Source organism: Taudactylus pleione, unplaced genomic scaffold (assembly GCF_031769625.1).
Source record: "Taudactylus pleione unplaced genomic scaffold, aTauple2 ptg000347l, whole genome shotgun sequence".
In the NCBI taxonomy this organism is placed as follows: domain Eukaryota; kingdom Metazoa; phylum Chordata; class Amphibia; order Anura; family Myobatrachidae; genus Taudactylus; species Taudactylus pleione.
Genome location: NW_028284748.1, coordinates 220,631 through 247,782, shown reverse-complemented (window position 1 = coordinate 247,782; position 27,152 = coordinate 220,631). Strand labels below are relative to the sequence as shown.

Below are 27,152 nucleotides of genomic sequence, written 5' to 3'. Positions count from 1 at the left end.
AACTCTCTCTCGGTCTGCGTGATACTGCCCGCTGTTATCCTACCTTTCTGACCGCTCTTTTTCTGTCTTCTCTCATGACTCCATCCATCCCCCCACATACTTCTACTAACAGTAGATGTCCCCCAAGGTTCTGTTCTGGGAGCTCTCCTATTCTCCCTTTATACATCCTCTTTAGATGAGCTCTTTTGGCCTGCAATATTTCTATGCTGATGACAGATCTACCCTCCCTCCTCACTCATATCTTCAACTGTCTCTCTGCTCTTTCTTCCTGGATGTCCCAGCGCTTTTTTAAACTTGACATGTCTAAGACTGAGTCGTGTAAGTAAACATACCCTCCCCACCCCTCCTCATTAGTGCCTAAACCTAACCCTTCCCCCTTCGTGCCTAAACTTAACCCCCCCCCAGTGGCGCCTTACCCTAACCCCCCCCGCCCAAAAAAACAAACAAAAACTAACGCTAACCCCGGTATGGTACCTAAACCTAACCCTCCCTCCCCACGGCTAACAGCTAAGGACACCCTGGACTTAACTCATTCGGGCTGGCGTCCTTCTGGATTCCGGCATCGGGATTAAGATAAGCGTCAGTATTTTGAGGCCTATCTTAAATCCCTTGTCGGGCTTTCCCCATCGGGATTTAGACCGGCATCGCGGCTGCCGGTGTCAGAACTACAGCCCTTCTTATAATTATCCTCGACTCAACCCTCTCCTTCAAACCACACATTCAGTACCTTTTGCAGTCCTGCCATTTCCATTTTAGAAATATTTGAGAAAAGATCCTCTCTCATCCTAAAGACAACTAAGACCCTCAGCCACTTAGACTACTGCAACCTCCTCGTATCTGGCATCTGTGATACCACCTCTCTCCACTCCAATCAGTCCTCAGTGCTGCTGTCTGGCTCATATTCCTCTCCAAATGTACTACATCTGCCTTCCCTCACCTGTAAGCCCTATGCTGGCTCCCCTTCAGAACCCAATTCAAGCTTCTCACTCACTTACAAAGCCCTATCCCATTTACTTATCTTACCTTATCTCCCTTCACACTCCCTCCTGCCCACTTTGCTTCACAAATGCATGCTGCCTCTCCTGCAAACTGATTACTTCCTAACACTCCTGCCTCCAAGACTTTGCCCGTGCTGCTCCCTTCCTCTGGAATTCTCTTTATGAGACTCTCTACTAAACTTCAAAACAGGCTCTCTAAACCCACTTCTTTATCAAAGCCATCTAGCTCTTATTAGAGACCACTGCTCCTTCCTCACTGTCTACCCGTGTCACCTACCTCACCTTTTAGAATGCAAGCTCTCACGAGAAGGGCCCCCTTCCCTCATGCTTCTCCTTTCGCTTCTTGTACTATCATATATCCCCTACAACAGCACCTAACCCTTATTTGAGTGTGATAGAGTTAACATTATGTTCTGTATGTCTGGCTGCCATCTTATATTATCGGCAGCCATCTTGTACAATATTGTGGTAAATGTTATTCATAAACCTAATTCATTATCAGCTACATGACTTGCAAGAGATAAGAACTGTTTAGAAGCTCTCACTTACTTGCTAGCTATTTCTGAGAAGCTATCTCAAGGATAGAACTGCATGCACATTCCAATGCCAGGCACATCCAAGAACAATACTGAATGTATGGTAGCTTTCTGTAACTTTCTGCATCCTGCTTATCTTATTGCTAGGCAGAATATCTAGTAGGTGGGGGTTGAGAGACTTTTTCCAACTGTTACCAGAGTGCTATAAAATTGTAACTGAAATTAATACAAGTCAGAGAATATCATAACCACCCTTTGCTGGGTGTGATTATTCTTTCCGAGCCCGCCATAAGCAACTGGCTTCCTGACACACATACAGAACTCCCTTTGGGCTGGTGAAAGTCCAGAGAACCCGATTCATCATGACTGCAGATGCAGCAATGTTTATAAACTATGTACTGCATTGTTTTGTACACTTTTCTTGTTTTGCTCTTTTGTAGGGTTCTGTGGAACCCATGTGACAACATAAAAATAAAGAATAATAATAATGCAGTCCTGCTTGTGCACAGCAGGAACTCCCTCCAAAACAGGTTTCATATGTAGCTTTATCAATTGGACACCTGAGAAACCTGTGTCTTGGAGGGAGTTCCAGCTGTGCACAAGCCAGACTCTATTGACAGCATGGTCTGAGAATTTAAAATCTGTCATTTTAAACACTTCTCAGGTAAATTTATTTTCTTACATACCCATTTATAGGTATGTGGCTTTCTGAAATGGAGATCCTGCACTGAAATTTCATCAAGGTCGGCAAAGAATTTAAATCTAGTTCCTGGGAATATTATCACTTTCCTTTAACTCTGATTACTGTATGCAGAGAACATAGCTCACCCTACTGTCCACTGCTACCTTGTAAAACAACAGGGAGCAGCATTGTATCCCTTGCACCTATACAGATATATATTTTTATTCTATGCTACTATTATGGTGTATCTCTTCTCCTATACCTATATAAGTTGCTCTCATTGGGCATTATACCTATTATTTGATCCTGCACTGATATAACAGGACCAACTGTAGATACAGGCACAATCTACAATCTGCCCCTAGGTGTGGGGATACTTGCCTACTTATGAAAATAGGATTCATGAAAGAAACACCTGTAAGTGGCGGCCTTACAGTGGACGTGTACAGTACTGCTCTGCCTCAGAGGCATGTCATAAAATTGAATTACTTCCAAATGTAAATGAGCCCTAAAGCAGAAGCCCGGAGAGGAAATGCAGGTGGGCAGCGATGGGGCGGGGCTGGAATATCCAACATTAGGCTTCACGCACTCACTGTAAAAGGCAGCGAATCCCACATTTAAATAGAGGTACAGTGCAAAATTACGTGAATCTCATGGCAGTAGAGCCAAATCTTACACATTCATGGAATTATTAAATGCATTATGATTTTTGTATATGTAATCCATAGATACTTGAAGCTCGGAAGACATTTGTACTAGAATATTTTTCAGCCACCTGTAAGAGAACTTGCTGATGAGTTAAGTGAAGGTGAAATAAGAGTATATGAGCTGGATTGCAAGAAGATGACCACTCACTATTTTTGTGTCAATAAACTCAGTCGGTGGCTTAAATTAGGCACAGTCAGATGGTTTGCCTCAAAGAGGTAGTATAACAGTCACAAAACAGTGGACTGCCAAGGATAATAGAGCCAAAGAAGGAGTGTTTCTTTTAATTGACCTCCCAGCAGGCGCCTTATTTAAAAATCCCACAAGATGGTTTCCTCTTTAAGCAGAGGTCCACTATGGTGTTTCCTGAGCTAGGAGGAATGCCAACCATGTTGGAATGGGTTTAGGGGCAGATTGGAAGGCCTTGGCCAGAACACCACCTAGACTGCTCATTAGTCTAAAGATACTGGGATTATTAGGAGTCCCACTTAATGTAGGAGGTGGTTAGAGTCTACAGCCATGGCCAAAAGTTTTGAGAATGACACAAGTATTGGTTTTCACAAAGTTTGCTGCTTCAGTGTTTTTAGACCTTTTTGTCAGATGTTACTATGGTGCCCCAGCACAGTAATTTTTCATGGCAGTGGGTATTAATAATAAAAACAAAATTTGAAAAAGTTGGTGTCACTTTATTCAACAAAGATATTCAAATGCAAACATCATACAGTAACATAACTAAATCATTTCAGACTGCCAGGGTAATATACCCTCTGGTGACAAGAAATAGTCCGCAAACATATTGCGTACCGCTATTCCCGGATTGCCACTACGGATTCCTGCCCAGGAAACACTTTCCATTTCAGAGGTAATGCTGTCCTCTACAACTCCTGACTCTCTTTGTATCACAAAGTTATGAAGAGCACATGCTGCCTTGAGAGCAGTATCAACCCTTTCCACATCCATCATTATTGAAGTCAGTAAAAACCTCCACTTCGTAGTTAATATGCCAAAAGCACATTCCACAAGATGCCTAGCTCTGGCCAGTCTATAATTGAAGACTCTACGACGTTCATCTAGACCACGCTTAGGGAACGGTTTCATGATATTGACATGCAAAGCAAAAGCTTTGTCGGCCACAAAAACAAATGGGAATGGTTCATTATGTGTTCCAGGAAGTGCCTCAGGTGACGGCAAATTAAAATTACCTTGTAATATTTTGCGTCCCATTGGAGATTGACGGAAAACATTTGAGTCTGCACTGCTGCCATGGGCCTTAACATCAATAGCTATAAATTGGTAATTGCTATCAGCTATAGCCATTAGTACCAATGAGAAATATTTTTTATAACTGTCGAATCTAGAACCACTATTAGGGGGCTTTTGAACTCTAACATGCTTTCCATCAATTGCTCCAACACAATGTGGGAACTGGGTGATGTTAAAGAAGCCTTCACTTACTGATCGCCACATTTCCTCAGTAGGTTCCGCCATGACCCTGGACTTCAGAGCTTCCCAGATAGTGATGCATGTCTCATTCACTATTCTACATATTGTCATTTTGCCAAGCAAGAAAAAAAAATGGAGAGAGGCAAAACTTGCTCCAGTTGCCAGAAATCTGTAATAAATAAAAAACATTATAAATATCTATTTAGGTATTCGTAGCATGGTGGCACAGTGGTTAGCATTACTGACTGCTCTGGGGTTTGATCCCAACCAGGCCCTATCTATGTGGAGTTTGTATATTCTTCCCATGTTTTTGTGACTTTCTTCTGAGTGCTCCCGAGAAACACTGGTAGGTTACTTGGCTTTCAACAAAATGTCCTATGTAAAGTAGATCTTGGGGGAGAAGGGGATGCCATGCTCACAAGGACCGTGTATAGTAAAGATGAGGTCACGCGCATGTGGCGTATCCAAATGTGCAAAAACATGCATTCATGCCTGTTGGTAGATGCATCTTTTGTACCTACTACAGGGTAGTTGCAAATACATGCTATTGATGACTCATTGTAAACCGAGCACAAATATTTCCATGCAGAAATATACACATCTCAAACTGTGGGCCTGATACAGTAAGGATTGCTATTGCATTCGCATGGAATGCTAATGCTTGTAAAAGCACCACTGACAAAGACGCCCACTGCTGCTTTCTCACATCTGTCCACTGTCGCTCTTCTGTGTAAACATCGATACTATCAACGCACATCAGCCAGTCACGCAGCATTTACACCAGGTCTGACCAGCCGCAGATATTACAAATCTCAGTGGCTAATTTATGCACGCCCAAGCAACAGCATTCACACGGATAGGCACGCCTGTTTTTCTGACCACTCCCCTGTCAACATCCTGTCAGGGTCCGGCCTAGAATCGGCCGTTACTCACCCCAGCACCGGCTTCCCCTGACTTCTCGTGCGGTCAGACGTCAGGTGCGGCGGGTGACACGCTGAGGATTTTGCCTTAGGAGCTCTTGGACTACCATGTGCGGCTCTGTGTCTTGGTTTCAGAGGTTTGCCGTCATGGGCGCCACCATGATAGTCTCTCACCTGACTGTTCCTTCAACCAATGGTAGCGTGGTATCGGTCAGCTGACGCTGATCTCCTATGAACTGCTACCTTAGGGTATATAACTGGACTCTGCAATATAACTGGACTCTGGACACCAGGAAGTTGCCTGTGCAACGTCATCACTACTGGTGTATGCTTGTTGTCATTCCGTTCCAGGTTCCTGTTCCTTGCTCTCAAGTTATTTCCAAATACCATCTCGGTACCACCCTCAGGTGCATCTGGATTCACACGCTGTGTACTCAATACACACCAACCAAGTACAATCACTGAATTACTCTCTGGTGCATCTGGATTCGCACGCCGTGTACCCAGTACACACCAACTGAATACAATCACTGAACCACTCTCCGATGCATCTGGATTTGCACATTGTAAACTCAGTGCACCTCCATCCTAGTACAATCTCTGAGTCCACCTTTTGTACCAAAGGGGCGCCAGTATCCGCATTCCGTGCAGTCAGCACTCTCCCAGTCAGTGCAATCACCACCCTCCTCCAGTGCCGGCAGAGCCCCTACTTCTCTGTGGATATTCCCCCTGGACTTCAGTTGGCATCTCCGGAACGCTTCGATGGTAACCCCAAACGCTGTCAAGGTTTCGTTAATCGATGCGAAATACAATTTGAATGCTTGCCACAGAACTTCCCTACATCAAGGGCTAAAGTGGCCTATAGTATCTCCCTTCTTTCTGGAACCGCTTTGGACTGGGTCTCCTCATTATGGGAACGGGCAGATCCTCTGGTGTCCAATTCCGAAAACTTAATTTCTGCTTTCAAAAGAATCTTTGATGAGCCGGGTTGCAGTGCCTTGGCCTCCTCCGATCTCCTTCGAGTCCCACAAGGGACCTGTACAGTAGGTCAGTACGTGGTCCAATTCCAAACTATTTCTTCTGAATTAAAAATTCTTCATGGTCTTTCGGAAAAAATGAAAGAAGATTTAGCTTCTCGGGACCTTCCCGAGTCTTTCACTTAAGTAATTTCCTTGTGTATAAAAATTGATTTTTTATCAGTGACCATTTCCCACAAGTCAAGGACAAGAAAAAGGAGGTGAACGCCTTGGTTGATTCAGGTGCTGCCAGGAATTTTATTTCTGAGTCTCTGGTTGTAACCTTAGGTATCCCGGTCACTCCTTACAAATAAGATAGACATCTCATGAGTAGAAGGCAATGTCATTTGCAGAGACGCTATCGCTTCAATTACTCCTCCGGTCTCTCTTCAAATAGGATGCCTTCACCATGAGAAATTGGAGCTTCTAATCCTTCCAAAAAGCTCCTACGAAATATTCCTAGGTCTACCTTGGCTTAAAAGACAATCCCACGCTAAACTGGGCTACTATGCAAATCCTGGCTTGGGGTCGTGGCTGTTTCCATCGATGTCTGTCCCGTGTCCTTCCAGTGCATATCCATCAAGTTACCATCAAGCCACCTCTGCCCGATCAATCAAATGTTCTTCCTGATCCTTGTTTACCTATACCCTATCAAGATTTATCTGATGTTTTTAATGAATAAGCTACAGACCAGTTGCCTCCCCATCGCTCCCGGGATTGTGGCATCGACCTCCTTCCGGGGAAAACGCTGCCCCGTGGCCGCATTTACCCTTTAGCTGTTCCAGAGACTGCGGCTATGTCTGACTATATAAAAGAAGAAAAAGGGCTTCATCAGACTATCCTCCTCTCCTGCTGGAGCCTGTTTTTTTTTTTGGTGAAAAGAAGGACAGAGAGCTCAGACCCTGTATAGAGTACCCTCAACTCAATTACTATCAAGAACAGATACCCTCTTTGCCTCATCTCTGAACTTTTCGATAATGTTCGTGGGGCTCATCTTTTCAGCAAATTAGACCTCAGTGGTACCAACAATTTAATTCGCATCAAGGCTGGAGATGAGTGGAAGACCACGTTCAACACTCGGGATGGCAATTATGAACATTTGGTCATGCCATTTGCATAATGTACCACACCAGCGGTATTCCAGGGGTATGTCAACGAGAATTTTCAAGGACGTCGTTTACAAGTTCATCGTGGTCTATCTGGACGACATTCTAATTTTTTCCAAAGACCTGCAATCCCACCGACTTCACGTCAGAGAGGTCCTTATTCGCCTTTGAGCTCACCATCTGTACGGGAAGATCTCCAAATGTCTTTTCGAACGGTCCTCTATGCCTTTTTTTGGGCACATCATTTCTGGGAATTCTTTGCAAATGGATCCGGACAAACTGCATGCCATCTGGGACTGGCCCCAACCAAACTCATTAAAAGCCACTCAGCGGTTCTTGGGGTTCTCCAACTATTATCGCAGGTTTATTTCGAACTTCTCCACATTGGTTGCTCCCATCACAGCCCTCGCCAAAAAAAAGGAGTCAATCCTTCTCGCTGGCCATCTGCAGCAGAGGAAGCCTTTCTATATCTGAAAACAGCTTTTTCCACCGCCCCAATCCTTCGCCAAACGCAACTGGAAAAACCCTTCATCCTAGAAGTGGATGCTGTTTCCGTGGGGGTAGGGGCTGTACTGTCTCAGACTGAGGAAGATGGAAAAACCCATCCCTGGGGTTCTTCTCTCGGAAGTTTTCACTGGTTGAAAAAAAAAATGACTCCGGTGACCAGGAACTGTTGACTATGTGCTTGGCACTGGAGGAGTGGAGACACCTTTTAGAGAGCGCAAGGTTCCCCATTACCATCATCACAGATCATAAAGAATCTGGTCTATCTTCAGTCGGCTCATCAGTTGAATGCCAGACAAGCTCGTTGGTCCCTCTTCTTCTCTAGATTCCACTTCAAAACTTCAGTTCCACCCTGGTGTCCTGAATAAAAAAGCTCTTCCCAGATCTTTTCTATCGTCACAAGAGGAAGACGACCAACCTCAACTTTGCCCAATCCTGGATATTTTCTTTTTGCTGGTCATTCGTGCATTCTTAAAACTTTCAAGTTCCTACAACACTCCTACTGGTGGCCTACCATGAAAAAAGATGTCCGAGACTTAATTATGCCCTGCGCCAAGTGTGCCCAACATAAAGTCTCCCGTAATAAGACTGTTGGCCCGTTATGTCTTCTACCCATCCCTGATGCTCCTTGCACTCATCTTTCCATGGATTTCATCTCCGAGTTACCACCATCCAAAAAGGGTATAATGCCATTTGGGTGATCGTTGGACGATTTTCAAAGATGGCTCACTTTGTTCCCTTAGTCGGTCCTCAGTACCTCAGTTAGCCAAAATATTAATCAGTGATGTCTTCAGGCTGCATGGTCTACCCAAGGATAGTTCCTGTCACGATCCGGTGCAAATGTTCCTCTGTGGAGGACGGTAAGCAGGGGGTTCGGGTGACCTGGGAAGTGACTGTACTAGGTCTCCTAGTTGCGGCCGAACACAGGTTTGGCTAGACCTATCCAGAGGCGCGGAGTCTAACTCACTTGGTGGTTTTCTCCAGTGACCCCTCCAATTGGGATTTGGTTTTCCGCTGCACCAAGTGAGCAGGTCGCGGCCCTCTGGACAGGTACCTGGGAATGGCAGAAGACCGGAAACTATATTTAACGAAGCAAATGCTAGAGCACAGGAGGTAAACTGGATGCTTAGATATTGGAACGCTGTTAGGGATCCTAATCACAGGCTAGCATAGGAATACTGGAAAGTGTACTGAGAATCACTGAGAAATCAAAGTGCTGATTGCACAGAAAAACAGAGGCATATATTGGGAATTGCTAGATATGTTTGGAGCTGATTTGCAGAGACAAGACAGAGCAAAGAACACAAATATATACTGGAAAGCTATAAATGTAGGTGTTGACTGCACAGACAAGACACAGAGAGAAGTGGACACAGGCACATGTAGTAATCCCAGTCGCAGGCTAGCTTGGAAACAGAAAAATGTACAGGAACTGCAACAGATTCTGGAGCCGATAAACACAGTGAAACACAGAGGGAAGACAGGAATAAACTGGGGAAGCTAGTAATGCTGGTACTGGACAAAGGCAATTACTAGGAGAGTGCTGGTAGGTTCAGCTGTGAGCTAATTAGTACTAGCAGGTAATCGGACACCTCAGTGACACAGGGTAATAGCCACAGGAAAGCTGCAATAGAATTACTAGCACATATACAAAGACACACAGGAAAGAGACATGAAACACTGAAGTACTGTGAGAAAGCTAAAGTCTCAGACTAAAGGTTAGCATGGACGCTAATACAGTAAACTGGAAAACTGTGAGCAGGCTGAAGCAACACGCTGAAGGAAATAGCACAGAGCAACAGTGGGAGTATCACAGGCACTGGAATAACGAAGTTGAACAGCAGTTATTTGTTCCTGGAGTCAGACAAATACCCCTAGGTGGCTGATCATTGGATCAGCTGAGTGATCATAGGACTATCATTGTGAGAGACTAGTCAGGTGATATGAGCCAACATGGCTGCGCCCTTGCCCGGCACCCCGGACGCACGCATGTAAGCCCTAGCGGACCCCAGGGAGAATACTCAGTCACCACTCACCTCCACTCCCAGCGTCTGGACACCTAAGCCCAAGGACACCAGCGCAGAGGTGAGTAGTGGCCGATCCCAGGCCGCATCCTGACAGTTCCTGATCGAAAGATACAATTTGTGGGTAAGTTCTGGAAGTCTCTGTGTGTCTTGCGGAGTCAAATTAAAATTCTCATCCGCCTACCACCCCCAAACTAATGGCCAAACTGAGAGGGTGAATCAGGAACTAGAGACCTTTATCAGACCCTTCGTATCCTCTTCACAACATGACTGGCTCTATTTCCTACCTTGGGCGGAATTCTCTCATAACTTCAGATCTCATTCTTCGTCGAATACCACTCCGTTTTTCTGCAGTATATGGTAAACATCCACGAGTGCCTGATTTCCAAGAGTTACCTCCTATGGAAGCTCCTGCTGTAACTGATCTTGTGAATTCCTTTTCGGATATATGGGAAAGATTCATGTTTTTTTTTAAAAAAGTTTCCAGAAATTACATAAAGTTTGCTGACCGGAAACGCCTTGCTTTTCCAATTCTAGGAGTCGGAGACAGGGTATGGTTATCATCTAAGAACATTCGTTTAAAGTTTCCAAACATGAAATTTGCCCCCCGTTTTATTGGACCCTACCGTATTCTCAAAGTTATTAATCCAGTGGTTTATAAATAGGAGCTCCCGCCTCAGTTAAGATTTCCAATACCTTCCATATTGCTTTATGTCCTGATTCTTAATCAATTTCAACGTTATCCTCCCAAAACACCTCAAGTTCAGAATCAACGGGGCGTCGAATATGAGATCAACAAAATCCTTGACTCCAAACATCGATCAAATTGCCTTCAATATCTCATTGACTGGAAAGGATATGGGCCAGAAGAACGTGCCTGGATCAAGGCCTCGGATGACCGTGCTCCTCAACTCGTTCGAGAGTTTCACAAGTTTCCTGATAAACTTTGTGGGTGTCCGGAGTCCAACCTGAAAAGAGGGGGTCTTGTCAGGGTTCGGCTGTTACGCACCCCAGCACCGGCTTCCCCCCGACCACTCGTGCGGTAAGACGTCAGGTGCGGCGGCGGGTGACGCGCTGAGTAGTGTGCCTTAGGTGCTCCTGGACTTCCATGTGCAGCTCTGTGTCTTGGTTTCCGAGGTTTGCCGTCATGGGCGCCGCCATGATAGTCTCTCACCTGACCCTTCAACCAATGGTAGCGTGGTATCAGTCAGCTGACGCTGATCTCCCATGAACTGCTACTTTAGGGTATATAACTGGGCTCTAGACACCAGGAAGTTGCCTGTGCAACATCGTCACTACTGGTGTATGCTTGTTGTCATTCCGTTCCAGGTTCTTGTTCCTTGCTCTCGAGTTCCAAATACCATCTCAGTATCACCCTCCGATTCGCACGCCGTATACACGGTACACACCGAGTACAATTACTGAACCGCTCTCTGGTGCACCTGGATTCGCACGTTGTAAACTCAGTGCATCTCCATCCTAGTACATTCTCTGTACCACGGTGCGCCAGTATCTGCACTCCGTGCAGCCAGAGCCCTCCCAGTCAGTGCAATCACCACCCTCCTCTAGTGCCGGCAGAGCTCCTCTGTGGATCTTCCCCCTTGTCTCCCAATGTACCACTTCAGGAAGCAATTCCTTTTGGGCCTACTCTGTACCTGTAGGTATAGAAACCGTACTTATATTTTTCCTCTAAGTACTTCCAGCAGGCCATAGTGGTGTACCTTTCTCCATTCCCCAATAGCAACGGATACCTGACCAAAGGACTGCGACCTGCTTTCCCGGGAGCAGCTGAAACCCATATCTCGCTTGGAGGGGTCACTGGTAAACACCTCCCGGCAGTTTAGACTCCACACCTTTGGTCAGGTCTCCTCAACATCTGATACTCGTGGATGAGGAGAACGTACAACTAGGCCTCTCGCCTCCGAATTCTCCCTCAACCCGGGACCATAGCTTTCAGCCCCTCAGTAGGGAATTCTGCAGAATCAGACGTAACACACCCCCAAATGCTCACAGTCTGTCACTCACTCTGCGGTGGATTCCTCTGTGTACGTAATCGCAATGGCTAACAATCGGTCGATCTGCTTATGTAGTTGCGAACACTGCCAAATCAGGCCCTGTGTACGGCTCTGCATATTGGTGGAAATATGCTATTTTAACGTGTTCTTTTTCTTACAGTAATTTACAGCCATATTTGCCATCATCAGTCCCTCTGTGCAAGTTAGGGAACACAGACTGGGGCAAAGGCTGATGTGAATCTACATATTAAAATTGAGTGCAGATAAAAAAATAAATAAAAAAAAAAGGCGCGTTATGGTAAAACTTACCTTCGTTAACTCTCCTTTTTCGAAGTTCATAGGGTCCCCAGGGAGACATTGGGGTGTAGGTGGGAACTGGAGGACCGGATACCAGCAGCAAAGCTTTTCAATCCCAGGATGCTCCGGTCCTTCCCCCCCATACCCCGCCCACATCCTGAGGGCACTTCAGTTTTGTTAACAAGCCCAAGGACAGGAGAGAAGGAAGACTGGTACACTGAGGTATCACACGCTCAAGCAGAGAAGGGAACAAGTGACCAAGAGCAGAAGCCCATAGAAGCCAGGTGCGTCAGGGCGGGTGCCCTGTTGACCATATGGACTTCGAAGAAAGAGAATTAACGAAGGTAAGTTTTATCATCTCTCCCTTTCTTCTTCAGGGTCCATAGGGCTCCACAGGGAGACACTGGGTATGTCCCAAAGCAGTTGTTCAAGGGCAGGAACGTTCCTGCGCTGACAGAAACCTACCCCCGAAAGAAGCAACCTGAAAGGCAAATATATCAAAAGGCATAAATACTAAGAAAGGTGTGGACAGAAGACATAGCTATTCAGCTGAGGTGCCATGCCAGGCTGCCCATGAGGGACCACCAGAGCGAGTAGAATGAGCAGAGACTGTAGTCTGCACAGAAAGGCCAGTCTGCGAGTAGACCTGTGAGATAGTAATGCAAATCCATCTGACCAGAGTCTGTTTGTTAGCTGGCATCACTTCTTGTGAAATCCATATAGGACAAAGAGGGAGTCTGATTTCCTGATGGAAGTAGTACGGTCCATGTAGATCTTTAGAACACAGACCACATCCAAAAGAGGCCTCACCTGCCGAGAGGCCTGGTGAATTAAAGGCAGGAACCATAATTTCCTCATTCAGGTGGAAGCCTTTGGAAGGAAGCCTGGGCGTGTTCGTAGAACAGCCCTGTCCTGATGAAATATCAAAAAGGGACAGCGACAAGAAGGCGCCCCTAAATCAGATACCCTACGGGCAGATGCTATAGCCAGAAGAAACAGTCTTCGAAGTGAGCCATTTGACATCCACCGATTCTAGGGGTTTGAATGGAGGTTCCTGAAGTGCTTTGCGCACCACTGACAATAGTGTTCACTCTAGGTCTGGGAGCAGGCAGGGCGCCGGACCTAGAGATAGGGCACTTCTGCGCGCGCCGAAGGTGCACGTGGCCGAAATGGGGACGTGGTCAAAGAAAAGGGGCGTGTCTTTATTACGCCGCCGTTTTGACCACCTGCGGGACACTGCGACCCGCGGGTGGAGACAGAACCCGCAGGCTGTCTCAGCAGGGCGCCGCACTGCAGAGCAGGGTGCTTTCTGCCCTTCAGAAATAGGGCAGGGTGCGGCACCCCGCTGAAACAGCCTAGCAGGAACGCTAGACAAATCCCATGGAGCCACAGGAGGGACAAAGGGAGGTTGTATCCGTAGAACACATTGCATGAAGGTGTGAACATCCGGTATAGGAGCATTTCTGTGCTGAAACCAGATAGACAAAAGCAGAAACCTGCACTTTAAGAGATGCTAGGCGGGGGTCTAGATCCATTCCAGCCTGAAGGCAAGAATTTGAGAAGCTTTAAAGATTTGAGGGTCATAGTTTCGTGGAGCACATAATTAGAAATACGTATGCCATATTCTGTGGTAAATCCTGGCTGAGGCCGGTTTACGTGCTCTGAGCACAGAGCCGGAGAAACCCTTAGCCGTTAGGATGGATGTCTCAAGAGCCAAGCCGTTAAAAACAGCTGGGCTAGGTAAGGATGTAGACATGGACCCTGAGACAACAGGTATACTCGTAGAAGAAGCTGAAGAGGAACGTCTATGGAGAGCCTTAGAAGATCAGAGTACCAATGACATCTGGGCCGAGCCAGAGCTATTAATAGGACTGTGCCTCCCACCTGTCTGAATTTCCCAAGCACTCGAGGAACCAGGGATATTGGAGGGAAGAAATATGCCAAATGGTAGTTCCATTTTACCGACAAGGCGTCTATGAAGGCCGAGTCGGGTCCTTTGTTCTGGCTCCATAACTTGGAAGTTTGTTGTTGTGTATTGAGGCCATGAGATCCACTTCTTGAAAAACCCATTTGTCCACCAGAAGCTGAAAAACTTCTGGATGTAGAGACCATTCTCTTGCCTGCACGTCGAGACGGCTGAGGAAATGCACTTCCCAATTGAGAATCCATGGGATGAACACTGCGGAGATGGCTGGGAGATTGCGTTCGGCTCATGTGAGAATGGGGGACACTTCTGTCATTGCTGACTGACTTCAAGTGCCCCCTTGGTTATGGAGTAGACCACAGCCGTTGCGTTGTCGGACGGTACTTGTAAAATCTTTTTACAAACACTTGGAACTGCGATGGGAACCAGATTCACCCAGAGTTTTGCGAACCTCTATATGAGGAGGTTCGAGGAGGAACACATATGGGGTGACCGATTCGGGGCAAATCTGGTTCTTTTCGGGAGATATATAAATTACTTTTCTTTGTTTGGGATGAGGATTATCACTTGATCACAACCTTCACTGAATCCCTAAATAATAAACACCTTTGGTTTACACTTCACTAGCACTTTTGATTCTCAACATATACATTTTTTGGATATTGTATTATTGATAAGGGAAGGAAAAATTGTTATGGAAACATACAGTGTATATATTATAAGGGCACAGTCGTGCCCTTATATTAAGGATGCATCTAAAAAAACGGATTTCTCCATAGACAATTCCGGAGGGGGGGACAGGGTGTTCAAGGGGCTACACCTCAAAAGCTATTAGAGATACGGATCTGAAATTTGGTATGGCTGGGTAGAACAGTCACTGGGTGCTGCATGCCAAATTTCAGGGCAAAAATATATATTTAAAAAAAAAAAATTAGGATTTGGCAGTAATCTAAATCTCCAACTGTCATTTTTTTCTGACATTCTCAATTAGGACCACTTTACTGCTGTAGTCTATAGGGTTTTTTTGGGAAGGCAAAACTCAGGGTAGGGGTGAAATTTAGACTTGGGGTTTGTTTTATTAGGTAGCTATTGTGCCAGGGTACGTGGTTTTTTGGTTCAGGTAAATTAGAAAGTTAGCTTTTAATCTATTACCTCAAGAATTGTAGAGAATTGCACTATTGTAGAGATAGGACTTTTCAACTTTTTGGAGCCTCCAGCAGGTGTAATAACTGTGGCTTCACTTGGGTGCACAAAGATAGCAGTTGTTTGCGGGCTTTAGCGGTGGTGGGCTTGGGGGAAAGAAGCCGACGTTAGCTGCAGCATAATTTACCTATGATGGTTGATGTTAAAAATATCAATTAATAATTTATTGTATTTGTAATGAATTACAGGTAATATGTAACCTTAAAAGCATACATAAAAGAACAATATACAAACATTTAAGACACAACAAACACAAATGGGTAAACTGTGTGTATATGTTGAATATACCAGGGGCCAATGATGGATATGGATATTAAGGCAATTCTCTCTGCAAAGTCCCAAATAGGTCAATGGTATCAACACCACATTGTGAAAGGTGGCTGGATTGAAAGTCCTGTAATGTCCAACTAAGTGGAGAGTGCAGGCTGGACCACCCAGATCCAGAGAATATATACCACCCAGATCACTGGGATCATTTGGATTTGATATACACTCTCTCCCTGGACAATATCTTTGATTAACCCCTGCAGCCGTGGACAACTCCTTCATCGTGCTCCAGACTTGATATCTTCTCTGCTGGATGCCAGAGGATTTTCCATACAACCATTCAAGCCAGGAACTGGTCAAGTTGTGCTGCTCCTTACTAATCAATTGTGGTCCAGCATGCACTCTCCACTTAGTTGGACATTACAGGACTTTCAGTCCGGTCACCTTTCACAATGTGGGGTTGATACCATTGACCTACAGTGCATCTGTAAAGTATTCACAGCGTGTCACTTTTTCCACATTTTGTTGTTACAGCCTTATTCCAAAATGGAATAAATTCATTTTTCTCCTCAAAATTCTACACACAATACCCCATAATGACAACGTGTAAATAGTTTTGAGGTTTTTGCAAATTTAATAAAAAAAATAAAAAAAAAACTAAGAAATCACATGTACATAAGTATTCACAGCCTTTGCTCAATACTTTGTTGATGCACTTTTGAGAGCAATTACAGCCTCAAGTCTTTTTGAATATGATGCCACAAGCTTGCCACACCTATCTTTGGGCAGTTTCGCCCATTCCTCTTTGCAGCACCCATCAAGCTCCATCAGGTTGGCTGGGAAGCGTCGGTGCACAGCCATTTTCAGATCTCTCCAGAGATGTTCAATCGGATTCAAGTCTGGGCTCTGGCTGGGCCACTCAAGGACATTCACAGAGTTGTCCTGAAGCCACTCCTTTGATATCTTGGCTGTGTGCTTAGGGTTGATGTCCTGCTGAGAGATGAACCGGCGCCCCAGTCTGAGGTCAAGAGCGCTCTGGAGCAGGTTTTCATCCAGGATGTCTCTGTACATTGCTGCATTCATCTTTCCTTCTATCCTGACTAGTCTCCCAGTTCCTGCCGCTGAAAAACATTCCCACAGCATGATGTTGCCACCACCGTGCTTCACTGTAGGGATGGTATTGGCCTGGGGATGAGCGGTGCCTGGTTTCCTCCAAACAGAACGCCTGGCATTCACGCCAAAGAGTTCAATCTTTGTCTCTCATGGCCTGAGAGTCCTTCAGGTGCATTTTGGCAAACTCCAGATGGGCTGCCATGTGTTTTCTACTAAGGAGTGGCTTCCGTCTGGCCACTCTAACATACAGGCCTTATTGGTGGATTGCTGCAAAGATGTTTGTCCTTCTGGAAGGTTCTCGTCTCTCCACAGGGGAATGCTGTAGTTCTGACAGAGTGACCATCGGTTTCTTGGTCACCTCCCTGACTAGGGCCCTTCTCCCCCGATCGCTCAGTTCAGACGGACAGCCAACTCTAGTTAGAGTCCTGGTGGTTCTGAACTTTTTTCATTTACGGATGACGGAGGCCACTGTGCTCATTGGGACCTTCAAAGCAGCAGATATTTTTCAGTACCCTTCCCCAGATTTGTGCCTCGAGACAATCCTGTCTCGGAGGTCTACCGACAATTCCTTGGACTTCATGCTTGGTTTGTGCTCTGACATGCACTGTCAAGTGTGGGACCTTATATAGACAGGTGTATGCCTTTCAAAATCATGTCCAATCAACTGAATTTACCACAGGGGGACTCCAATTAAACTGTAGGAACATCTCAAGGATGATCAGTGGAAACAGGATGCACCCGAGCTCAATTTTGAGCTTCATGGCAAAGGGCGTGAATACTTATGTACATGTGATTCCTTTGTTTTTGAGAGTTTTGCAAATTTAATAAAAAAAACAAAAGACTCTTTTTAGACGTTGTCATTATGGGGTATTGTGTCTAGAATTTTGAGGACAAAAATGAATTTATTCCATTTTGAAATAAGGCTGTAAAATAACAAAATGTGGAAAAAGCGACACACTGTGAATACTTTCCGGATGCACTGTATTTGGGACTTTGCAGAGAGAATTTCCTTAATATCCATATCCATCATTGGCCCCTGGTATATTCAACATATACACATAATTTACCCATTTGTGTTTGTTGTGTCTTAAATGTTTGTTTGTATATTGATCATTTATGTATGCTTTTAAGGTTATATATTACCTGTAATTCATTGCAAATTCAATAAATTACTCATTGATATTTTTAACATCAGCCATCCATCATTGGTAAATTCATATTATTTATTAATTTTCTAGCGCTGGTTCTTTTACTATATGTTTTTTTTTCCTGTATCATTGGGATTGACAACCCCTTTACCAGCTGCTCTTGTGACAGCGCGTCATAACTCTCTGATTTACTAACATTTTAGTCCTGTGGTCACTCAGCTGATCTTCTGATCCAATGACCTAAGGGTATTTAGTCTGACTTACAAATTCTACAAGAAGGAGAAATAATGTCCTCTATTGGCGCACAAATTTTTTTTTAGTATTAATAAAATATAACCTTTATTGTATTGTTTAAAACCTTACTGTGGTGAAATATCAATAAAATAAATAGATTCAAACATCGTGAAATTAAAGATAGAAATTGTGAATAAAATTGAGTTGACACTTTGGGCAACTGCTGTCCTGTGAATAAAGGGCCTGATTCAGAGCCACTTGTAAGCGGCAGCTCGTTTGCTCCGAGCGATGTTTGCCCAACTGCGCATGCCTACGGATCGTTATACGCATGCGCGAACCAGTCAGTGTGGCCGAAATTCATGTGCTCGCAAAATAGCGAATGCCTGCTAATTTGAGTGACAGGATGAGGCGTATGTGGGTGGTAAAAGGGGAAGGTGCTTGAAAACGGGGAGTGGAGATCCGATTAAAGGTCAAAACGGGCGTTTTATGGGTGTGCATATTTAAAACAGCAGCGTCATTGACCACGTCACTGGGTTTTTTATTAGTCAGAACTGCTCGCAAAATTGTGGTAGCAAAAACCAACCACAAGAATAGCGAGCAGCTCATACCCTGTTCGATGTACTCGATTAATCTAATAAATAGCGGACATGACGTAGGATGCGAGCGGCCAGGGGGCGTAGTTTCCCAAAAAACGACCGCAAGTTTTGTTCGCTCGTTCAGACCTAGAGGCGTGAACAGACCACAAACAGCGAATGGATCATTTGAATAGCCACCCCTATTTTCTGGACGACCGAGCGCTAATTGCGTCCGGGTCTGAATCAGGCCCAAAGTTTTATATCATATTCTGAGTATTCATGACTATTATTTAGTATGTATGCTGTTAATTGCTGAGCAATGCAAAGGCAATACACCGGGTTCACAAAATACGCGCTGCAGGAAACTTGGGACCCAGTTTTTAAAACTGATCGGGTCCCGGACGCGCTGGCGCTGTGTGTACCTCAGCAGCCAATCAGTGTGCAGCAGCATCCCATCAGCCATTCATCACAGGGCGCCATGCCCCCAGCCAATCACAGTGCAGCAGCTCCCCCCAGCCAATCACCAGGCGGCACCATCCCCCCAGCCAATCGCCATGCAGTGGTGTCCCCCAAGCCATTCACGAGGCACCGCCCCCCCAGCCAATCGCTGTGCAGTGGCTCCCACCAGCCAATCATCATGCGGCACTGTCCCCCCAGCCAATCACCATGAAGTGGCATCCCCCAACCATTCACCACGTGGCGCCTTCACCCCCAGCGAATCGCTGTGCAGCGGGTCCCCCGCCAGAAGTCTGTGGGCGATTTGGCTGCAGCAACGTTGTCGTTGGTGCCAGGACACTCTAGCAGCCGGCACTCCTTCAGCCAGCTGAGCTCTCTGTACGCAGGAGGACAGAGCTTGGGGCAGAAGGGAGCTGCAGGCAGTGACCCAGCCAAGGGTTCCCAGCAGAAGCAAAAGAGGTAACCACTGCCCCAAGTTTTAGCTACCCTAACCCTCTCCCTACCCCTAGCACTGCCCCAAGTATTGACTGCCCCTAACCCCCCCTTGCCCCTCAGTACTGCCCTAGCTGCTATCTACCCTACCCACAACCTGCCCCAAGTACTGCCTGCCCCTAACCTCTTTCTTAGCCCCCGTGCTGCCCCAGCTGCCATCTACACTTGCCCCCTCCCTACACCCAGTGCTGCCCCAGCTCTTACCCTGACCCCAACCACTGCCCCTAACACCCTCCTTGCCCCAGTACTGCCCTAGTTATCTACACGTACAACTCCCTACACCCAGTATTCCTTGCCCCCAGTATTGCCCTAGCTGCTAACAACTCTTTTCCCTTATATGCCTCCAATACTGCCCCTGCTGCTATCTACACTTGCCCCCTCTCTACCCCTAGTGCTGCCCCACCTGCTATCCTGACCCAGCTCTGCCCCTAACCCCCTCCTTGCCCCCCCAGTACTGTACATAACTTATCTGCCCTGGCCTCCTCCCTACACTGCTTGCCGCTAACCCCCACTGAACCCCCCCCAAATACTGCGCCAGCTGCTACCTACCATTGCCCCGCAAACAACCTGCCCCTAGTACCCTCCATGCCCCCCAGCACTGTCGAATTAACTGTCTGCACTTACTCCTCCCTACCCCCAGCTGTGCCTGCCCTTACTCCCCTATAGCTGCAGCTCTACCCCAACTTCTCCCTGCCTTTACCCTCAGCTCTACCCCAACCCCCTCTACCCCAACTGCTATGTACCCCCCAGCACAGTTGAGTGCCTGCCCTCAACTCCCATAATATGTAACGGGACCCAGAAAAAGTGGTTTAGGACCCCAAATTTTTAAAGTGAGGGGTCCCTGGGACCCACAATTTATTCCACTCACCGCAATCACTGAATATATATAATATAATCTTATATCTTGCAGTATATGTATTATTTATGAGGTGCTAAAAATATATTAACCCTAATAATTATTGTACAATACTATTTTATATTCAAGGGTGTATGTCACTATGACAGAAGGACTAAGCCGTTCTAAACAGCAATGATTATTAAACAAGTTCTGCATACTCAGAATATGATATAAAACTTTATTCACAGGACAGCAGTTGCCTAAAGTGTCAGCTCAAATTTTTTTTTCTATCTTTCATTTCACTATGTTTGAATCTATTTATTTTATTGATATTTCACTACAGTAAGGTTTTAAACAATACAATAAAGGTTATATATTTTAGTTAATACGAACACATTTTTTGTGCGCCAATAGAGGACATTCATTCTTCTTCTTGTAGAATTTGTACATTAGATTTCTGTTATTGTCCTTGACAGCACCCCCAATAAAAGATCCAATTTAAACGAATATAATTAATGGGGGTTCATTTAAAATTAATCTTGCTAGTACAGTGGTTTTTTCCTTTTCCTCTTTCCCCTGGTTTACATTATTTAGTCTGACTCCAGGAACAGGAAGCTGCTATTCAACTTCCCTACTCCCAGTAAATTCTAACTGTTGCAGCTTTCCAGCTTCCACGTTCCTTCCTACCAGTGATATATCCTAGTGTCTGGATTCGCTCCTGCCTTTTTGCTATTTCTAGTGACTCCTACCAGTGCTAGCCAGCATCAGACTTCTCCAGTGATTCCTTCCGTACTTGTCAATGTGCTAACTCCAGTTAACAACTTCAGCACTAACCAAAGTCAGACTCTTCCAGTGTTTAATTCAGCACGTGTGTGTGCTGAATCTCTAGTTATAAAAGTTTCCTGTGCCTGCATTTGAATCACCAGCATGTGTACACAGTACAGCATCTGGGTACTGATTCAAAGTCTCATTCTCCTGCACCTGTGTCTGAATCATCACCGTGTGTATTCAGGTCAGCTTCTGTATACTGATTCCAAGTGTCATTCTCCTGTGCCTGCGTCTGGATCACCAGCATGTGTACTCAGTACAGCATTCGTGTACTGACTCCCAGTGCTGCTCTTCTATACAGTCCTGTGTCCGGATCATCAGAGATACTCTCCAGTGCAAGCCCTTGCTGCGATATCCAGTGTTCTCAAGTTCCATTTACTGTAGTCCAGTGTGCGAACTCACAGTATTGTTACATTCATTATCCTGCGTATTCATTCCCCTTATTCTCCCGTATTCATTCCTGTTATTCTCCCAGTCTCGTCACTCCCAGGTACCTGACCAGAGGGCCACGACCTGCTCACTTGGTGCGATCGAAACCCAAATCCCAATAGGAGGGGTCACTGGTGAAGACCACCAAGTGCGTTAGACTCCGCGCCTCTGGCCAGGTCGAGCCAACCCCTGGATTTGACCAATAAGAGGATCTTATTATTTGACACCCCATCAGTTGTCTCCTAGCCACCCTAACCCCCCCAGCTCCCAGTCCTCCACCTGAGGAATCCCTTGTAGAAGACCTTGACATAGTAGCTGGAAGAGGGTAAAAGAAACTGAACAGTTTTGGAATTTGAAACCTTTTACCAGGCATATTCCATGCTTCACTCATGTGATCAGATAGCTGGTCTGATTGAGGGAATTCTGGTAAGACTACCTTTTGTCGTTTAAAAAGTGCATTCTTTTTCTTAGGAGCGGGTTCATCCTCTTCTATTTGTAAAATAGATTTCACAGCTCTCACAAGAGCAGGTATATTTAGTTTAGAGGGTGGCTCCTCTTCTCCTGAGATATATCACATAACTGAGAGCACTGGGAAGATAACACAGCATGTTTATTAGGTAAAGGCTTTAACTTTTGCAGCATTTGCTGAAAAACCGTAGAGGTATTAGCCAAACTCTGTACAGAGGTAGACTGTACGTCTATACCCATGGGGGAGGCAAAGGATTTGCAGGGAGTACCTGCTGTGGCCATCCCACATGGGTGCTAAGCCCACTGAGCAAAACAACAGAGTAGGGGGCAGCAGCCTTGTTATTCTTTCCTCTGCCAGACATAGCCACAAAATATGCGCTATAGCTAATTTTTACGCGCTACATGCATTTGTGGACCTGGTTTTTAAAACAGAGTGGGTTCTGCAGGTTGCGCTCCCATGTGAACCGCAGCAACCGAACGGTGCGCGGCAGGGTGTTCCCAGTCCAATTGCGGCCTGGCAGCGTGTCCCCAGCCACCAGCGGCCCGGCAGCGTGTCCCCAGCCAATACGGCCCGGCAGCGTGTCCCCAGCCAATCGCACCCCTGAGTTCTGACACCTCCTCTTTTCCTCCCTGCCTGCCAGCGTGCTCTCCCCACTTCTGTCACTGTCTGCACTGCATCGGGCAGCTCTTCTTTGGCTGCAGCAACGTTTTCGGTGGTGGCGGACCCCTCTAGCAGCCTGCGCTCCTTCAGCCAGCTGAGCTCCCTGCACGCAGGAGGTGGACACTGCACGGGAGCTGCAACAGTGACCTGGCCGGGTTCCCAGCAAAAGCATGTAATTAACCACTACCCCAAGTGCTGTCTACCCTTACCCCCTCCCTACCCTCAGTACTGCCCCAGCAGCTATCCTGACCACCTCCCTACCCCCAGGACTGCCCCCAGTATTGGCTGCCCCTAAATCCCTCTTTGCCCCCCAGTACTGCCAAATCTACTATCTACCCTTACCCCCTCCCTACCCCCAGTACTGCCTGCACCTACCAGAGATGGGCAATATCTGGCCCTCCAGCTGTTGTTGAACTACAAATCCCAGCATGCCTTGCAACAGTTTTATCATGGCCAAATAGTAAAACTGTTGCAGGGCATGCTGGGATGTGTAGTTCCACAACAGCGGGGGGGCCGCATATTGCCCACCCCTCTTCTTTGCCTCCAGTACTGCCTACCCCTAACCTCTTTCTTGCCCGTAGTACTGCCCTAACTGCTATCAACCCTTGCCTCCCATACTACCCCAGCTACTATCTACACTTGCCCCCTCTCTACCCCCAGTAGCGCCCCAGCTGCTATCCTGACCCCAGCACTGCCCCCAACCCCCTCTTTACCCCCCCAGTATTACCCTAACGGCTATCTACCCTTGCCCCCTTCCTACACCCAGAACTGCCAGTCCATAACCTCCTCCTTGCCGGCAGTAGTGCCCCAGCTGCTACCTACCCTTCCCCCGTCCCTGCCCAAAGTATAGCCTGCCCCCAACCCCCTCCTTGCCCCCCAGTAGTGCGACAGCTGCTATCTACCCTTTCCCCCTCCTTACCCCCAGTTCTGCCTGTCGCTATCCGCCACCGTGTCCCCAGTACTGCGCCAGCTGCTATCTGCCATTGCCCCCTCCCTACCCCCAGCACTGCCTGCCCCTAGCCCCCCAGCACTGTCGCAACATCTGTCTGAGAAGGACCCACATATTTTAGAGTGAGGGGTCCCCGGGACCCACAAATTGTTTGCTCAGCGCGATCACTGAAGAGTAATATAATACACAGTATGATGCAGTGCAGTGGACACTCTGCAGTATGTGTAATATGGCACAATGTAGTGTGCAACCGCGCTATATAGTATGTGATAGCCCTCACAATTATATAGAAGATGTGAGGTACAATAAACACCCTATACCTTAGTATGTCAGGATATAGTAGAAAAAAGTGACAGGTATAAACTGACAGCATAGAAAATAGAGATTAGCACTAGTCACATACAAACGCAGAAAAAAACCCCCAAAACATTACATGTCTGCAATGGGCACTAAAATCAACTACACAGACTGCAGTGGCTGGTAGAATATAGCGCTGTATAGCCTGGCCCGTGGGAGAGGTATAAAGGTAGACTGGACCCAGCGTTTCCCGGAGACCTGCTTGCATAAAATGGCTGCCGCGCGTCTGAGGGGGCGAAGGAGGAGCAGCTCAGGGAACGCCAAGACCGCAGTGGCACGGTGCCCTGAACTGGGGGAGGGGCTGCAGGGAGAGCGCCTACTGGCTGACGTTAACCACCGGGTCCCCTGGCCTTTATAATATACCTCTGCACCAGTATATTTGTGCCCTGGTGGTGTAGTGGAGTCGTGGGTGAACCAGTGTCCACATCAGCACCTCCGGTCTATCTCCTGAGACTGGAGGCAAGACTGCACCAAGACGCGTGTCCCCGCGAACGGGGTTCTGCCTTACCTGTCCCCTGGATCCTGGGCAGCAGTCTGGGGTCCGGGGAGCCTGTTAGCTAGCCCCTCTCAGAATCCTGCCGGGTGTACCTAGCACAGGCTGTGTGTCACGGCAGCACAGACGTCCAGAGCACAGTCTGCTGTTGCTCGCCCGTTATGGTAAAGGAAAATTAAATCATAAAATTAAAGCTTTGGCTGCGCAATGCAGCCCCGTTACAATGGTGGTCCAGCTCCTGCCGGACAACAACGAAACTGAAGTGCCCGCAGGCTGTGGGCGGGGTATAAGGGGAAGGACCAGAGCATCCGAGGATTGAAAAGCTTTGCTGTTGGTGTCCAGTTCTCCAGGTCCCACCTACACCCCAAATGACTCGCTGAGGAGCCATATGGACCCTGAAGAAATTATGACATCACATTGTAATGTAATGACAATTGGTATGAACTTTGACCCCTCCCACCAGTGTCAGATGTTACAGGAAAGAGTGAGGGACTAGGGAAGGTCATCTGTGAGTTAACCATCGATGGTCACCATCTATTGTACCACTGGTGGTTAACCTTGATGGTGTGTAACCATTGGAAGGAAACAATCAAAGCAGGTAAAACCTGCTCTAGTTGTCACTGGGCAGCGAACCAATCAGTAATTATTAGGGTTACCGGGAGAGTTATGTTAAGGGTTAGGCTGTTTCAGCGGTGGTTGAGGAAGGGTTACGGTTAGGCTGCGGGGGAGGAGGGTTAGGGAAGAGGGCCAGAATACTTATTTACTTGGGTCAGGATTCTGTCGAGACGCCGTTGCCAGTATTCTGATCGCCGGGATCCCGTACCCAACCCCCCTAGAGCCACTATTTTGGGGCAATTGAACTCTGACATGCTTTAAAATTGCTCTAACACAATGTGGCAAGTGGGTTGTGTAAAAGCTTGGGAACAAGGGGTTGTGTGTTATAATACACTAACACAGCATTTAATAATGTTACATGGGCCTGTTACATAGAATATTCTAACATTATTGGCTTGGGAAATATGCGATTTCCTGCTGTTGTGGAACATGTAGTTCCAGCGCAATACACTGTTAGTTATTAATGGCAACACAACACAAAAAATGAAAAGAATTAATCATTTGTGCTCACCTAACCTGGTTTATTATAAAATTGATAAATCTAACAGATAAAAATGTTTTGTTGGGCTCGTTTCCCCTTCTTCAGATATATGAAGATACAGCTCAGATCAGTACATAGGATTAATCCTGGCCCTCTTCTGTGGTATGTTGCCTTGAATTCGTAATAGAGTGTATAGAAGTGAATAATGGGATTCGAAGAAGAGGTTGATTTCAGAGCACCACCAATTTCTAAAGTATAAGATTGAGGATTCCAACCAACTCACTATATAAAAAGTTGGGATTTAAAGCTTGTCAACATCTGGAGAACTACAAATTGCATATAGTAGAGGTTCCCAAACGTGGTCCTCAAGGCACCCCAACAGGTCAGGTTTAGAGATATCCATGGTTGAGCACAAGTGGTTAAATCAAATTGGCTGAGGTACTAATTACGTCACCTGTGCTCAACCATGGATATCTTGAAATCCTGAACTGTTGGGGAGCCTTGAGGACCGTGTTTGGGAACCTCTGGCATATAGGAAAGTCAATGAGAGATATAGCACATTTTATAGGAGGAAATACCTTAGTGTCACAAGCAGACGTTCCTCAGGTGTTATGCATTGCCTCATCCGAGTATTTTGCTTTGTGAGTGCGGGACGTAGAAGGTTCAGTAACTCATCAAATGTACTGACAGACATCCGAGTAAACTCGAAGAACTTGTCATCATACTTCCTCAGATCCGTGAAAATAAGGTTGAAATGGCCATTGGCCAGACGATGAGAGACCAAGGGATGTACCCAATACCTCCTTCGTTTCCTCCTTTGCCTCCTTTCCAGTGACTGTCTGTGAATCAACACCAGACCTGATGCAGCTAATGCCTGAGTGGTCAGATTCATGAGGGCCATGAAATCCATGTTTTCTCACCACTGTAATAGGGAGTGAGAATGTCAGCAGGAATGCAAAAGCATTTGGACTAAAAAAAAGCTGGAAACAGCTGTAGCAGCCACTTGAAAGTGCTTGTGATAATTATAAGCAATAAATGCAGTGAAAGCACTGGTTGACTATGAATCACACAAAACCGTAGGAACCAACAAGCTGCATGTGCAGAGCATTTATTATTTTCACATGGGTGTGCACTGTGCACAATTTTCCTAAAGCACCCCTTAGACCTCCTATCTAGCATAACACAGCTGCGTACGTACCGCATCAGCTGCCACCAGATGCCGGTTATGGAGCACATCGGGTCTCCAGGTAGCAACAACACAACAACCGGCTCTACGACCAGATATACACAGTAGACTATACTGCTACCGCCCGCTGCTGCTGATGTTTCCGCCTATAAGAAAACAACCAATGACGCAGCTGGGAGCTGCCACCAA

General features: G+C 46.4%; 1 protein-coding gene across 1 annotated transcript; it reads right to left on the bottom strand.

The window, feature by feature from the left end:
• Positions 1-3,586: 3,586 nt before the first annotated feature.
• On the bottom strand, positions 3,587-27,147 carry LOC148508737 (uncharacterized). The gene is made up of 3 exons (XM_088444075.1): positions 26,976-27,147; positions 26,356-26,699; positions 3,587-4,533 (listed from the first exon to the last, which is right to left on the bottom strand). The coding sequence occupies exons 2-3, from the start codon at positions 26,685-26,687 to the stop codon at positions 3,654-3,656; spliced, it is 1,212 nt and encodes a 403-aa protein (XP_088300201.1). The 5' UTR covers positions 26,688-26,699; positions 26,976-27,147; the 3' UTR covers positions 3,587-3,653.
• Positions 27,148-27,152: the final 5 nt, after the last annotated feature.